Here is a 16,780-nt window from a genome sequence, read left to right as displayed (position 1 = left end):
ACAATTTTATCCGTTAATCTTTTCCGTGTTTTAGCAGACTAGTTATAAATTTATGACAACATATTACACTATCTCTTACAAAATTGTTCACACCATGATATAAAAGAAAATCGTACATATCGTTACAGGAACTTTCTCCTTTTTGTTTCACTTATTGTACATTTTTAGCCAATGTAAGGTAAAAAATACGAAACTGTGTTGCCGTTGTTTACATGTAAATCTTTACACAAATGCATTCATTATTAATAAAAGTAAAAAGTTCATAAAATACAAAGTTTAATACTTCTATTGGTCTCAGAGTGTACAGTCTCAATGATACTTCTCTTTGCGCCAATAACAGAAAATATTCTGTAAATGCTTATAAATGCAGTAGTTGCATGTAATATACAATACTTATTTGTGTAAATTAGATATACCTTTTCAACGGTATCAAAACAATGATTATTGTATGATTGTTCAGTCACTGTAGAGTATTTTAAATGCATAAATTCGAAATATTTCATACGAATTTTACAGTAATATATTGATATACTAGCAATACAAAATTTTGTAAAGGTATGTTGCATATCTAAGCTACTGTAACTTCATTATGCTTTGGCATTCTGTTATATATTTTACAATATAGAAATACTTAAAAAATTAAAATGACTTTCTCATCCATATAATTATTTCTTTTGTTAAAAAACCAATCAAGAAATACGCTTCACTTTCTTGTCATTCAAATAAGACTTCTTTTTGTATGTAAATATATACATAGTGTTAAGAAATATTCATATGGACCCAGCGCAGCAGTTACTGTTTGGCACAAGGAATATTGTTGCAAATTTTGATATACAATAAACATTATATAGTACGATTTTTACGCAGGCGCATCTAAATCACGCTTTTTAAGCATAATTTTACATAAATGATAGCATCATTAGCCATTATCAGAAAAACATTTCCATACAATCACATTTTTTTCAACAACAATAACGAACCATAACAGGACCTTTATACATATATATCTATTGCTCTAATGCTTTATTTTTATTGCAATTAGAAACGGATATTATGCCTGCAATGTAACCATAACAATCAGTGAGTGTGCATCAATTAACATTATGCCCTATTATAATTGGAATCGTAAATAATTGTTACGAATATGTTTTAAAAATAGAAATTAAAATACAAAGTATTTAATCATTTTGTGACAACTAACTCAAAGATATCTTACTACTGGTCATAATCTAATACAATATTTGGCAGACATATAGCTCCAATAAATTGACTTTGTTATTGTATAGAGCGAAATAAATATTCTTCTTAGACCAAATTGATCTCTTATTTGGTATTTAAGTACTTGTCACTCCTTTACGGGCTACTAATAGATTTAATACTGGATGCTTTCTGATATATGATACTGCTTTTTTATGAGTTACCATTGTAAAATCATACCCATTGCACTGTAAAATTTTATCATGTATACGAAGACCGCTCTTTGCTGCTGGTGATCCTTCATGTACTTCAGTTACATATATACCCTAAAATATTGTAAAATATCAGTTAATAACATCTGACAATATGGGATGCATTTACAATATCCTATATCATATTAATCTCCATTACATTATCTGTATAACCCTGAGGACTTTTTCTGAAATCTTGATCAATTCCACCTCCAATTTTAAAGCCACATTTCATCACTTCTTCCCCATTTTCATTAACATCCGTTTCTTTTACCAATATAATTGGTATCTAAAAATAAAATAAAGTACATAGTAAAATTTGTTCATAATAGAATATTTTGTTTAATATTACTACATGAATATCTTTTACCATGATTATTGCATCGTATCAATTTATATTGTATGAAAACAAAAAAAATCAGAAAGAATTTAAAAATAAAATTATATATTGTCAAAAATAAGAAGAAATTAAATTAATCATGAAGTTCAATGCCTAAAAAATACTTGACAATAATCGAACGAGTATCACTTGTATACTTACGCTTAAACATTCCATAGCAGTGCCAGCTTGATGCTGAAAAGCCATTTTCGCGCACATAATGATAAATCTTGTGTCTGATGAGATCAGATTGACAATTGCTTCTGATGATTCAACGTTACCACCAATTGCTCACGCACTATACACACCAATGTACCGATCACACAACTATTCAAAGATGTGTGTATGAAGATGTATTTAGAAAAACGTGTTATTGAGTAGCAGAAAAATTTTGGTTCACTCTGAACGTGAAATCAATCGGACAATACCGTTAAGCTTGGTACACTTCAGCGTTGTTAAGATCAGTTAAGTTAAGACAATTTCGTTCTCACGTTGACAGCCATGCGTACTGTTCGATATAGATAGGAAAATATCGTTCCAATAGTGTATCGTAGAAAATATCATTGACTAAGTATAGGATAGACTTGACATTCAATGCTTTTTTGTGTTCCATGTTTTGAGTCACCTGACTCGCTTATCATTTATGTGTCACATGCGATATTATCGATATATCATGTATCCCACCACCGACGAGGTACAGAATAGATGTGACATTCAACGCTTTTTCGTGCCCCAAGTTTTGGGGGTTATAGACACCTCATGCCATTTTCATATATCATGCAACGTTATCGATTCAGCATAGTAGAGATTTGAATTGAAACTAAATTTTTCTATGAAATTACAAATAATGTATAGAATAAGATATTTTGAAGACTTGAAGACTTGAAATTGGGAAGTGAAATAAGGAATACGAAATGACAATGAAACTTGACGCGATAAATGTCTGTTTCTCTTTATTAACAAGCTGAGTTAGCATACCTTGTGAAAGTTTGACACTTCGATAAGACATTCGATTGTTTTATTCTTTTTTTTTATGTTCTTTATTTTACTTTCGCGTTAACCATAACGGACGACGATTAATTTTATCGAACTCGTCCACGGATAGTTATACGAGGATATGATACATAAGTTCTAAGGTTCACGGATCTCATGTATTATACAAATAATTCGCTGGTTCGCAGTAGCTGCGACGAGTTTCTATATCACACGCATCTCACCTATGCACGCGTTCATCGGACGCACACTCGGAAAACCAATTGCGCTATTTTGTGTTTTCGCCCAAATTTTCTTCTAACTATGATCACGCATTTTTTTTGACTTTGAAAAAAATTTACTAGAAATCATACGGTCACTGCTATCGTACGTTTTGCGCACGATTTAATCTTCATACAATTCGCCATGTCCGTTACGTTTGTACAGACGAAATATATATTTATGCACGTATAATAAATTACGTCGTTATCTCGTAAGAGGGCATACTCTGCATATTTGATGTCTAAATTATGAATTTTTTTCTAGGGGTTTTATAATTTAATTAGTTAAGCATATGTTGCACATCAATAGTAAGGCGCGTCATTAAAAAATGTAAAAAATTTAGAAAACATTGGGATAGCCCTTAATAAATACACATAGTAACTCACAAAAGTATTTGAACACTTATCATAGAAAACTTTTATAATATATACTGTATATTTTATTTATCTCAAATTTTACCAATATAATCATGATAGTCGAGTCTCATTAGAGATGCTAATGAAATTTCAAAATGTTTCGTAGAACACAAAAGTTTATAAAAGATTTCTACAAATGTTCGAATTGTTATTCACTTTTCTGAGCTACTGTACATGATAAATATGCGACATATTATTGAGTGTGACGTTAGCGAAAGAGGAACTTCGGAAGTTGAAGCTGTAGTCTAGTAAATTCCTGTAAAAAATTTGAAATGGGAAATTGTTACATTTAAAAGTTGATATGGCAGTTTATTGATTAATTTTCAACTAAATTATCGATATAAATATATTAGTACCATCGAATTCGATAGTTTCAATAGTACTTTTATACTGTTACTTATTAAAAACGTTTGTGTATTAACATTATTACGAACAACCTAGTCTGTTAAAAGTTTTCGTAGAAATATATTATTCATATAGAAAATGAACTTCTTTCCCTCTCTTTCTTTTTGGATAAAATGCACGGAGTATGCCCTCGTTTGTGAAAATTCTGAAATTATGAGCAGTCGAAAAACGTACGGTCTTAGACGCCATGATAACGATATCTCGTTTAATTATTACAATTAAGGCAATAGCCTTATAAATTAATAGTCTTTGGGAACCGTAAACTCTGTTTGGCAGAAATCAACTTAAGCGTAGTTAATTAGCCTCAGTCGCATCATTTTGAGAATACGATGCGTGAGACTTTAATTGCTTATCGACATTTGAAAATGCCTTATCAGTCCGCGTAATGGGTAACTTATCGATCATCGTGAAAGTCGTCTGATTCAATAAGTTTTGCTTCGAACAAAATGTTTCACCTTTTGTTTCACTATGCATTTCAAGAACAAGCAATTTATAATTTTTTACTCGCGCTTTAATAAAATTCGTATTAGCTTTCATGGAAGCTAATCTTTATTCTCAGAAACCGACTATCGATAAAAAAATTTCCTGTTTGTTGCTCTTCCTTCGTTTCTTTTCCCTCGTTTCGAAATGCATGATCACGAAAGGTTAAACATTAAAATATCTATATAGAATATTTCGCGAATGAAAACAACGTAATACTTAAAGCTATCTTTTGTCGTTAATTAATAATCGAGCTCATTGTATGTCGATAAATTGTTCATCCTCTAAATATGATGCATACATGTATGTACATTTTTAAAACATACCGTTAAATACTCTTTCTCACTCACACTTCTCGATCTTTGATCGAAAATGCGCGTTTTGACGCAAATATAATCCTCGAATTATTTTATCAACATAATTAATCAAAACGAAATGTTGAAACGCACAGTCGTGCTTTCTTAATGCCGATATTTAGGAATGTTGTTGCAATTAGCACTCTGCGTAAAGCGGAAGTTGCCATGATGTATTTGGAGATTCGTTTCTTTCTTGAAACATCGTTATATTATACTTTCTTATTCTTATTAATTTATGTAGCGGTAATTTTACAAATGATATTTGTATGAAAAGAAGGGAATATATAGATTTTTTATGCTAAAATGTAAACAGAGTCGATTTAGTATAGTTGCCCTGAATACACTGAAATAAAGTTGCATTCATTCTTCTTAATTCTTTGTCAGTATAATAGAATTACAATTGTACTTAGTTATCATATCATTAGATTTTCAATGAACGCTTTATGTCAGCTTTTTGTTTTATGATATAAAGCGAAGACCACAGGTAAAAGACACGATAAGCAATTTTAAAATTCAATAATCAATTCCATGTTACTAAAACTATTCTTTTAAGTAATTGTGGAACCACATATTTCTTGCACTCTACTGGACATTCCAAAAATAATTCATCAGTTGCTTCTTTATATAATTTTAAAGATATATTGCCTGTTTTTTTTGAGACATACCTGTGCACCTAACAAGTTGTTTAAAATCAAGAAATTAACAAAGATGGACTTGTCACGTTCTTTTCGTGTGCTGTTCAAGAATAATAGAAGCGATTATACAATAGATATTTAAACGATGTTTCTCGAGGATAGCAGCAAACGATTCTCAATACCTCACTCTCATCATGCCTCTTCAACTATACAATCCATGGTAACAGTGTGACTAATGATACGTACAATCTATACTATACAGTAAGACGATTATACACGTGTGTAATCCATCATTCCATCTTTAAATTGACTCGTAACGCTCTGTTGATGTTCTTGTTTCTTCTTGTTAATCGCTGTTGCAGAATCTTTCCAGGAATGATTGCGTTTGTTGCTCTCACGTAATGTATGTGGTTGGGTTTTAAAAGATGAAATTCTTATATAGGGCTAAGGACTTTTGTCGATACTTTCACATGTAACTGGTTCCTGTCGTTTCGCGATTGGTCGATCGGAAAAAGCTGCGAATAACGCAACGGCAGTATTCGATGCAACGATGAAGCGATCGTTCAGACGATTTGTCGATAACTTTTAACAGGAGAATGCACTGAGAAAAATGTTTAAATATAGAGAAACTATCGTTTTAACCTATAGGAACATTTTGTATATATACATATACAATATTGTGCGTATATATACAAAATGTTGTATATGTATTGTATATATGCATTGTATATGTCTATATACATATACATATTATATTAGATGTTATGCTAACATTAATTTCTCTTAAGTACAATGGACATTATCTTCGAAATGTTAAACGCTCTTCTCAGTGTTCCAACGTGAGCAAAGATTTTTACTTTTACGACGAAAATCCCTAGTTAATTCCGATTTTGACAAGAGTTATAACCAGACTCTGTCAGTTGTCGAAAATTGCAATTTTTCACTGTACGTTGACGTTTCTGTAAGACCCTTAGATAGTCAGAGGATTCTTTAAACCTCTATTTATACCTTTTCATGAAGAGTTCCGCTAGAATTGCTAAATCTTGATCATACATGTATAGTGAATTCTTGCCTTTCTTGTTCCTTTCTTTGTTGGTACCTGAAACGAAATTGTATAGTAATGTTTTTAGTCATACTTCAAATTGCAGGAGGTATGCTATTTTTCTTTAAATACTAATCTATCTTTTAACGCTAAACAAGCTTTGTGTCATTGAAGCTTTTGCTAGATTAATATGTGGCGTGAATTTTTATTTGAGTTCGACTGATGATGCATTTCGGTGTAGCTTCTTTAATCCTTAGAAGACATCTGTTCGTTTGGAATCATTAGATATAGTTTGAGAGTCTTGGAATAAAATAAAATTGATAGGAATCCCGTTTATTTATAACTCAATAAAATTTTACTACATTTATTCTGAGAATTCAATGAAATGGTAATTTCTGAATATCATGATTCGATCGTTACTTGCAGAGGGTTCGATTAGGATTCTTATAAAATACATTGAATTAACTATGACATCTATTGACCATAATAAGCAGTATTCGAAGTCCTTGAAGCAAACCTTCGATATTAAATTTTGTTTGCATTCGTAAGTACATATTGAACTTAATCTCATCATTAATAAATATAGTGGTATGTAAATACTTTTGGTAACTATCGTGTATCTCCTGACGAAACTCATTGGACAGGATATAGTCAACCAAAATTTCAGAGGCCTTCCTAGGATTAACACGAGTAGAGAAGGGAATCTCAACGTGTCAGCTTACTACGGTCTACGGAGGTTCGTGTCGATACCTAGCGAGCATAGATTCGACGGCCTCGATCGGCAGTCTACCCAAACTGCCGCCGTGGCGGGTCCCGGTCGACAGATCTTGCCAGTCCCGTTCACGATCACGATCACGATCACGGTCGCACTCTACGTCGCTCAATTCGCGGCTGTCGCTAAACCCGCTTGGCGGCAATAACGTCATGTCCTCCACCGAACTGCACAATGGATCAGGAACACAATATTTAGAAAAATAAGAAATTATACATAATATTATATTGGAAAATATTCTTATCGCCATTCATTAAGAAATTGATCTTTGATTTTCGAGTTTGATTAATTATTCTGGATCTGGTATTTAATGGTTAAATAAGGTTTAAATTAGATATTTGTATAATCTCAGTAGATCCAGATTAATTTAGAGAAGTTTGAAAGAATATTGTTATTAAATATTTTATATGGATATAATTACTTCATGATGATGAGAGATTATGATGATATATATGAATTTAATCGTCAAGGAATTTGATGAAATTTATGAAGATATACGATACGATATCTTCAAGTAATAGAAAAATGTAATCAGTGTAGTAGTAAGAATGAATTTTTATGAAATGTATTGCATATGAAAGATTTTAATTCTTTTATTATCGTCGTGATTGTTCTTACAGACTTTACATTTTTCTATTATTTATCAGAAATGAGATTGATAAAATCGTGATACGAATATTGAACATAATCAGGACTGAGTGCTATGTGGAAACAAACAAACCTTGGCTACCTGCGAGTAGACCGGCTCGGCTGTCGGCTTCGTCGTCTCGCAAGTGAAGGTGAGCCTTCGTTGTTGGATTCTGTACTGGATTCCACCCCTCGTGAAAATACATCTACAGAATGATTTTATGCAATTAATTATGTAATTGTAAATTTATCGATCTACAGACTTATTCTATAAAAAAAGCAATAAATTAAATCAAAAACTGTTTTTACAAAATTACTACTTTAATTGCGAATCTTTCTAAAACTTTAGAAAATAACAAAATTTGGCAGAAAATCTGCGTCATTCAGGGGGCAAAGTAGAAAAATAAAAATTTGAACGAAACAGCAGGGTTATGTATTAATAAATCAAAGAAAAACAGTGAATTTCCAACAGGAACTAGAAACAATATTACAAAATTTACCTCTGCAAGGCTTCACTGGTACCCTGTAACTAGGTCCAGCGCACTCTCCGCAAGGGCTTCCGGACGTGTCGCTTCCGGAACCCTGACGACTCGAGCGTAGCTTGCTCTCCGCTTCTGCGATGCTTGGGAAGTATCGTTGCTTGTGCCACCTTGGAGTTTTAGACCTGAACGTGAAAGAACACCAGAAAGAGGAAGAGAAAAGGGTTTGGGAGCAGGATATCAAGCTTTCTTTAGCAAGGAAGTCGAGCAAGGAACGTTTACTCTGTCTAGCATGCGCTTTAAATAATAGAAAAGGGTTGAAAGAAAACAGTTACCTCTCGAAGTCCACGCTGGACCTCTCGTAATCGATCGTGTTGATGTCTTCGTTCTCCAAATGTCCAAACGTTTTAAATTGCATCGTATAATCGAGCGTGGCTGTTGTTACTGAACGATTCTCTCTTCCTGGTACGCTGAACGTGGCGTACGGACTTATTTCGTACATCTCTACAAGAGAGAAAATGATTGTTAGTTAATATGTGTAATAAGAATACAAGAATATTATCTAAAGATCCCTTTAGAAAATTATATTTTTAATATAAGTCTCTAACTTCTTTCTATTGAATCTAATTCTTCAATTTGACAAGTGATAAAAACAAACCTGATCCATGGTCGTTAGACTTATGATTCTCTTGCTTCACTGGCGAACTGGTATAAACCTGATGATTCCTTCTATTATCACGTTCAGCAGTGGACTTCAATTGCATGGTCGACATACAACTTGAAAGATGATGATGTTGCTGATGCTGCTGCTGTTGCTGAACCAAACCCAATCCTGACTGTTGATTCTGTTGTTGTCCAGGAAGAATTTCTCCTAAGTAATTAGCTCTAAAAAGCACAAATAATATCATCCTTAATCATAAAAATATTTATTAAATAAATGACAATTTTTAAAATTTATACATATTAATGATAATGTACATAAACGGTAGTTTTTGGAACTTATATAATTCAAATTTTATATATAACTAAAATTATAATTTTGAAAATAATATACCTTCCACTGCGTTTCAGCATTACGTATCCCAGAATGGCGGCGGAAATAACTAACACGATTGCACAGACGATAGGTACAACCACGTAAAGTACTTTATGATTAGGTATAGCTTTTTTAACATCGTTTTCCATAATCAGGTCATTCGGAGGACCAATACTAACGCCACTGAGAGTGGTGGTCGCGAATTCCATTTGCGTTTGCGTGGATCCAGCGTCGTTATGAGCTGTCAGACGTAAACTATACCACGAGGCAGTCTTTAACTCTCTTATGACTAGATCTTCTGTAGCACGACTTGCCACTAAATTCCATGGTTCAGTGCTGACACGTCTACGGTACTCTACGGTGTAATATTGAATCGGACAACCACCATTTGGCCAAGATATAAGATTTAATTTGACAGAGGTGCCATTGGCAGAGATGATGTCTCGTTCTTTTGGTAATAAAGGAGCTATGAGAAAAATTTGGGAAAGTTATATCGTATTTTAATAGGAGATTATATAAGAAGTTAAATCTGTATTAAAATGTTACCAGTTCCTTTGGTCGTGGCACTAATTAAAGGACTTGGATCTCCAGTGCCCACACGATTATGAGCTGTTAAATGTGCCAAGTAGGAAGAACCGCATTTTAAACCTGATAAAATGAACTCGGTTTGTTCGGGTGATAATGCGATTTCTTCCCAGCCACCCTGGTCCCTTTTGTAGCTTAACACGTAGCCTGATAAAAGTAATATTTTTATATCAGTTTTATTAATTATCATTAATATTAGAAATAATATCATTCTATCGTTTGATTATTCTATTACGATTTCTGATATTCTATATTTCTAATATACCTTGAATAGTCGCACCACCATTATTAGGATGATTCCACCTAAGTCTTATGCTATTCGTTGTTGTATACTGTAGTTCTAACATTGGTGCTCTGGGAGGCATCACCACGACCAATGTGTAAGTGATGGAATCGTCACCGAATAAATTGCTAGCTGAACACGTGTAATTCCCAGCGACTGATTGTTCTAATCCTAAAATTTTTACTTTCTTTAATTTCTTCGTTTATATATTTTTTAACTCATTCAAAGTTGTCTGAATCTTACATAACATTTTAATGTTGCAACGATTCTTTAAGATTATTGATTGAATGAGTTGAAGTACATATAAGTATATTAATTGAGGAACTTCCTGAGAGGGCTTGTAGGTTTATATACATTGTATATTATATATAATTAAAATTATAATTTTGAAAATAATATACCCACGACTAAATACATATATAATTAATCATTTTACCTTATCGATCTCTTTACCAGAGATCTTTTCAACTATTTTTAAACCGATATTGTTAAACTAACCACGAATATTGAGATGACCATCAGCAGTTAATTCGTAATGTCTTCCAGTAGAAACTTGACTATTTCGATATGTCCATATTGGACGAGGCGTAGGATTACCCACGACCAAACAAGACAAGGTAATTGATGATTTAATCGCTCTTCTTAATAATTGTGAAAAAGACGCCACTCTAGCTGGAGCTGTAGAAACAATTTTATTAAACCCTATTATGTATATCTAAAATTATTTATAAATTAAACAATTTACAAAGAATATTCTATAAATAATCAAACCTCTAGTATTTGTAGTTTGAGTTACTATGGTGGTCGGTTCTCCTTCACCCAGCCCTGTCGTTGCTGACACCCAGAACTCGTACAATTTACTGATACGTGATTTTATTTTACATCATTATTTGCATTAAAATTTCATTACAGTAATTTTATAAAATGGCTATTACCTTTCAACCAAACCTCTTAGTTCCATAGTAAGAGTGTCAGTCGGTGACGACGGTGGTTCGTGCATGGTGTGCGTGTTATGGTTACTGGAACCTGCCTCCCTGCTGTAAACCGTGTACTTGGAAACGTTCCCATTTGGTTGTAGGGGTGGTAACCACGAAACTAATATACTCTCCGCGGTTAGCGCTAAAGCTTTGATACCAGCTGGAGGACCTGGTACTAAAATGAATGATAAACAAGTTACAATAAATAGTAAAAATATTTATATTAGGCGAATCAAAAAATAATAAAAATATGATTCTTACCATCCTCCTCCGTTGTACAAAAAATCGGCGGACTTAGAACTCCATCACCAGCACCAGTATAAGCCAATACTCGAATAGAGTAATTCGTATACTTGTACAGAGTGTGTAGATAAGTTTCTACGCTGGATGTCTTCTTTACTTCACCCACTGTCGATATGTCCACTAAAACAAATTTTAATGCAAACAAGCCTTTAATGGAGAAAGAGAATCAGATATCTGTAATATAAAATGCTTAACTTGATATAAATGCTATCATAGATCTGTCATAGATACATCTGAGAAGTACTATAACTTTAATCCGTGTTACAGTGCCAATTTTTGGATAAAAATTATACAAACACATGAAAAATGTTTGTTTTTATTAAAATAGATATAATTTATAAAACGGATCACTATTAAACAAAATATAAATATTTCCTTGTGACAGACTGAGATATCCGTTTGTTATAGAAGAAAGTAGAAAAATATACAATTAAATACACTGATAAAAATCAGAAAAGAAGAAACAGCTTTATGATGTGCTTGAAAATACTTATAGAATATAATAAATGTTGTGTTTAAAAATGTTCATAAGATACAATACACATTATTTTACTTACTGTTGTCAGTGGGTACTGGTCTATAATATACTTTATAACCCTGAATGATTCCTCCATGTTGATGGGGTGGGGGTGCGCTCCAAGAAACTTTTACACTTTGGGAAGACAGAGGAATACATGATACTTGCGTTGGCGGAGTCTCGGGTACTAAAACAATTGCAAGATAATACAATAAATTAGTAAGAGATCGCCATCGGTCCATTAAACGGTAAAACAATAATATTCATAAAAAGGAAATGTTCTTATGGAAAGTTTATGTATATCTCACCTCCTTCCTGAGTTGTTCCAACAATGGGAATGCTGGCTGGGCCGCTGGCTATACTATTGAAAGCTCTGATCGATATATCGTACTTGGTGAACTTTCTCAAGCCTGTAAGCTGCACCTTTGTAGTCGCCCATCCGTTCACGGTTAAACTTTTGCTTTGGTTCACACCTGATGTCGAAGATGAATGCTCCGACCATGTCACTATGTAGCCCAATAGATCTCCGTTACAGGATTCCTTTGGGGGCGGCTGCAAACGCAATAAACCTTTCAGCGTTTCATTAAAATTACTTTGAATTAACATCTTCCTCCAAAATCTATCAGATTTATCTAACATATATAATTAATATATTAGGTTGCGTAATAGTATGTATTGAGTAATAGTTGAGTATTTGTATATTTTATAAACTATATTTACCTGCCAGCTAACCATGAGTTCTCCAGGACCTGCTGATTGCACTTTGATATTTTGTGGCGGTTCAGTAGGTGCTGTTAAAAATAAAAAATATGGAAGCTATGAAATAACAGTGAATAAAATATTTATATATTTATTAAAATTATATTAGCCAGGGGTATATTTCTGTACCTTCTTCTTGAGTTTTGGCGACCACGGGATCAGTAGGCACACTCACATCTATTGAATTTATGGCAAATATACGAAACGTGTAAGTCACTGCTGGATGAAGTCCTCCTACCAAAGCTACTTCCTGATCGTCGCTAGTAGTCTCGAAAGGAGATAAACCTAAAAAAAATGAAACTATAATTATTATATTGAATTATATTGAATATAATTATTATACTACGTTCTATTGAAATTATTATATTAAATTACAATGAATACTACATAAAAGCAAAGACGTTACATTATCTAAAGTCAAAGAGATTAGTTAAAAATTTTACTTTATGTGAATGTGAAGGATATCGATACTGTAAAAAGAAATCAAACTAAACAAAAATTTGGTGCTTTCGGAAATTGCATTTTTTTGTAAACGGTATACTCTATACATATAGGTCGTCCATTAAATATCATAAAATTAAGCTCGAAAATCGCTTATAAAGATTATCGCTTATAAAGATTAAAAAGTAGTAAAATAGAGATAAAAACGAAGACATTTTCAAAAAATAACGACAGCTATAGCTTTACATGGTTTAAAATGAAATTACCATTTTGTGTTGGATGTATGTTATTTCCGTTATTGGAACTTCCAGGGGTGTAAGTTACGTTGTGCGTTTTTGCGGGATTCCAATCGTCAGCTAAACCGTGATTCAGAGATCGATACTGAATAACGTAATTTCGTATCGGGCTGTTCCCATCGAAAGCTCTCTTCCACAATAATCGTATCGATCGCGAGCCGATTTCTATGACTTCTAGCGAGGCTGGTGGATCTGGTCTCTCTGTACAAGCGATAGAATTAGCATAATTAAATTATCATTCGTGATCACAGAATAAATTAATTCGTTTGAGCAGAGAAAATAGAACAATAAATTTATTCATGATGATAATATGTTTTAGGAGCGTGAAGAGATATACTATAGAGATTAATTAAATATTTTTTAATTAATATAATGAGTCAATAGCAATTGTATTATCAATTATTGAACATACACATATGTTATTCGTATTAACAAATATCATCGTTATTAATTATTTGGAATTTAAAACCTTTCCACGTAGAGAGTCTTTTAAGTTGAAGAGTCTTTTATTCTGAGTACTATGAAACATTTCGAGATTTTAAGAATTTCGTACTGGAAGTATTATCAAGGATTTTAATATTCTAAAAGCTATGATTAATACCAATACTCAGAGTTATTATAGTATTGTATTAAAAGTATTCTCTCCATTTTTAAATATTTTTTGTTACACTTCTTCTAGTTGAATATTACATTTTAAATATCAATATTTATATTTATATTTAATATTTCATATGAAATACAAAATTAAAAAAGAAATTACCTAATTAATAATATCAAAAAATTGAAATATGATCCTAAAAACAACAATGACAAATCAAAGGGAGATAAATCTTATTAAAATACTACCTTGAACAGCAAGATAAATCAGATGTTCGCTTCTCCCATAGGCATTGTCCGCTGTGCACCTGTAAACTCCAGAATCTTGACGATCACTGCTTGCTATAGATAATTGTGATTTGAGGCCGTTGTCTGTTTTTATTTGACTGATGCTTAGCCGGTGACTGTTAGTATCTAAACGATCACTATTGTGCATCCATTGCACTTCTATGGGATTATCCCCGATGACAGTACAATCAAGCGTCACGGATTCGCCACGACGGATCGTCACGTTCTTACTCTGGAACTCGAACCTTGCTGGTTCTATAAAAAAAAAAACGATAAAATATTCTCGTTTGACAAAACTTACTTTATAAGATTACTCCAACGAAATTCTAATAAATTTGGTAATATTTTACAAGTATTTTCACCTTTGTATATTCTTAAAAAAGAGAAAAGGAAATAAAAGAATAGAATAACTGTGACTATATAGGGATGCCAATTTATTTTCAAATTTCGCAGATACCAAGAATAAATAAGTGGCGATTATACTAAAGTTTGTGATAATTGGGACTCGTAATAAATGTCTATAAAAATAGTATTTGAAATGCTGTACAAATATTTCATAAACATATTATCAACACTAATATTTTAGTAAATGTATAGATGTATATTTAATATTTTCCTTCAATCCAAGATTGAATGTTAGCGTTACAAATTTAATAATACAAAATAGAATATATTTTCTTAATTAATAATATAATAGAAATTAAGTATAAATTTTGTCCTTTAACACTCAAGACATAAATGCAGAATAGATAATTTCAAATTTTGCTTAACACAAAATATGAATTAAATAAAGATAATGTTCCCATCAGATAAAATTCAAAGTTCACCTTGTTAAACTTGACTTACCATGAACAGATACATAGATCACTTTACTCAGACCAGATCCAATACCATTATTTGCTCGACACAGATAATGTCCTTCATCCTGTGGTCCAGCAGATGCTGTCCACAGAGATCCATTCGGTAGAATAGTTAATCTTCCATCAGAACCATCAACAAGAGGTTGATAGTCGTTGGAAGTTCTTTCCCTGGCACGCAACCACGTGACACGTGGCGGAGGAAATCCCTTGGCCTCACAATGGACGTTCAATGGATTTCCCAGGAGGGTGGCCACGTCTTGCGGCTCGAAAATCCATTGTGGAGGTACTTTTACCAAAAGTTCCGCTGTGTGGTTGACTTTGGCTGCACTGTTAGTCGCCACGCAGGTATATTTGCCACTGTGCCGCGAAGAAAGTTCCTTAAAGACGAGTAGACTGAAGAATTCAGCTACCCTCTCCTCGATCTGAAATGCAAATATTTGTGAATGGAGTTTTTTTTTTAATTTAATAGCATTTAATGGCTTATTTTCTAATTTTTTGAAGTTTTTATGGGATCATAAATGGTATTAGGTAGGTACGTTATACTGGTTGTTTATATTTATTGCACTTTATATTTTACAGTATAATTGTACAGAATATGAAACTATAAAAGAAAGTAAGGGATTTCTTTTTATAAGCCTAGAATTTTAATTTGTTAATTATTTCTTTCTCAAACAATAGAGTATAATTTTCAAATTACTTTGAGCCGATACAATTTTAATTTATTTGTAAATTGTTACGCTTGTGCAAATAGGTAGAAAGAAAAAAAATTTTGTAAGCTGGCTCACATAAATTAGTTTTCTTAGAGAGACAAAGACGTACACGTAGAGAGGAAGGTAACGGTTCGCCATCCTTTAGCCAGGAGAAGTAAATTGGAAGATCACCGGAAGTGACGGTGCAGGTGACTTGGGCGCGACTTCCTTCTTGGAGGTTTGAAGGGAAATTGAAAGGACTCATTACAGGTGGACCTGAAACGAGTGACATTTTTTGCTCTTACCATTTCTTTAAATTTCCTTGCCTTTATTCATTCAATCATTATTTCAAATATATGTAAATATATTATATACTATACACATAAATCACGCCAATCATTGCGGTAATTTTATACCTTTTTAATATAATTTTTATGTTGTTATTTGCAGTCATTTGCGGAGTAAAAATTGACATAAAAGAGAAGAAAGTAAAAATAATTATTGTGGTTAACACTTATTAGTTTCCGTCCGCGTGTATATCTTTTAGTTTACTTTCTCAAACGTCACGATAAATGAGAAAAAGTTGAGAAGTAACGCTAGAGGAATTCTTTCCGGCGTGCAATTTACTTCTTTCGCCTAGTCTCGTGACTTCTTCGTGGACGTAAGCGACCCGACCGTAAAGAAACAGAAACAAAAACTCGTTTCTCGTTAAAACGAATGTATGTATGTGCATAGTGGTACTTACGGTTTTTGCTTCTACTGAAATACGATCTTACCGGGAAAAATAGATAATTATAGCAAATATTCGCCTTTTATAATATGTATAATATTATGCTCCATTTTTCATTAGTACTTC

General features: G+C 32.6%; 2 protein-coding genes across 2 annotated transcripts in view; both read right to left on the bottom strand.

Moving 5' to 3' along the window:
• Positions 1–259: 259 nt before the first annotated feature.
• LOC126864966 (tax1-binding protein 3 homolog) lies at positions 260–2,376 on the bottom strand. The gene is made up of 3 exons (XM_050616922.1): positions 1,990–2,376; positions 1,609–1,737; positions 260–1,523 (listed from the first exon to the last, which is right to left on the bottom strand). The coding sequence occupies exons 1-3, from the start codon at positions 2,044–2,046 to the stop codon at positions 1,335–1,337; spliced, it is 375 nt and encodes a 124-aa protein (XP_050472879.1). The 5' UTR covers positions 2,047–2,376; the 3' UTR covers positions 260–1,334.
• Positions 2,377–2,763: 387 nt separating this feature from the next.
• Positions 2,764–16,780, bottom strand: part of LOC126864953 (cell adhesion molecule Dscam2) — a 308,574-nt gene continuing 294,557 nt past the window's right edge. The window contains exons 15-35 of the mRNA XM_050616895.1: positions 16,055–16,200; positions 15,222–15,657; positions 14,337–14,630; positions 13,461–13,691; positions 12,883–13,038; positions 12,715–12,785; positions 12,303–12,546; positions 12,035–12,181; positions 11,436–11,597; positions 11,133–11,349; positions 10,969–11,057; positions 10,696–10,875; positions 10,180–10,368; positions 9,876–10,061; positions 9,348–9,795; positions 8,952–9,178; positions 8,629–8,797; positions 8,315–8,478; positions 7,918–8,020; positions 7,166–7,354; positions 2,764–6,472 (exon numbers count right to left, since the gene is read on the bottom strand). Of these exons, the coding sequence (XP_050472852.1) occupies positions 6,421–6,472; positions 7,166–7,354; positions 7,918–8,020; positions 8,315–8,478; positions 8,629–8,797; positions 8,952–9,178; positions 9,348–9,795; positions 9,876–10,061; positions 10,180–10,368; positions 10,696–10,875; positions 10,969–11,057; positions 11,133–11,349; positions 11,436–11,597; positions 12,035–12,181; positions 12,303–12,546; positions 12,715–12,785; positions 12,883–13,038; positions 13,461–13,691; positions 14,337–14,630; positions 15,222–15,657; positions 16,055–16,200 (4,100 nt within the window). The 3' untranslated portion in view covers positions 2,764–6,420. The remainder of the gene's footprint in view (positions 6,473–7,165; positions 7,355–7,917; positions 8,021–8,314; positions 8,479–8,628; positions 8,798–8,951; positions 9,179–9,347; positions 9,796–9,875; positions 10,062–10,179; positions 10,369–10,695; positions 10,876–10,968; positions 11,058–11,132; positions 11,350–11,435; positions 11,598–12,034; positions 12,182–12,302; positions 12,547–12,714; positions 12,786–12,882; positions 13,039–13,460; positions 13,692–14,336; positions 14,631–15,221; positions 15,658–16,054; positions 16,201–16,780) is intronic.

This window comes from Bombus huntii, chromosome 4 (genome assembly GCF_024542735.1).
Source record: "Bombus huntii isolate Logan2020A chromosome 4, iyBomHunt1.1, whole genome shotgun sequence".
In the NCBI taxonomy this organism is placed as follows: domain Eukaryota; kingdom Metazoa; phylum Arthropoda; class Insecta; order Hymenoptera; family Apidae; genus Bombus; species Bombus huntii.
This window is presented reverse-complemented; position numbering and strand designations above follow the sequence as displayed.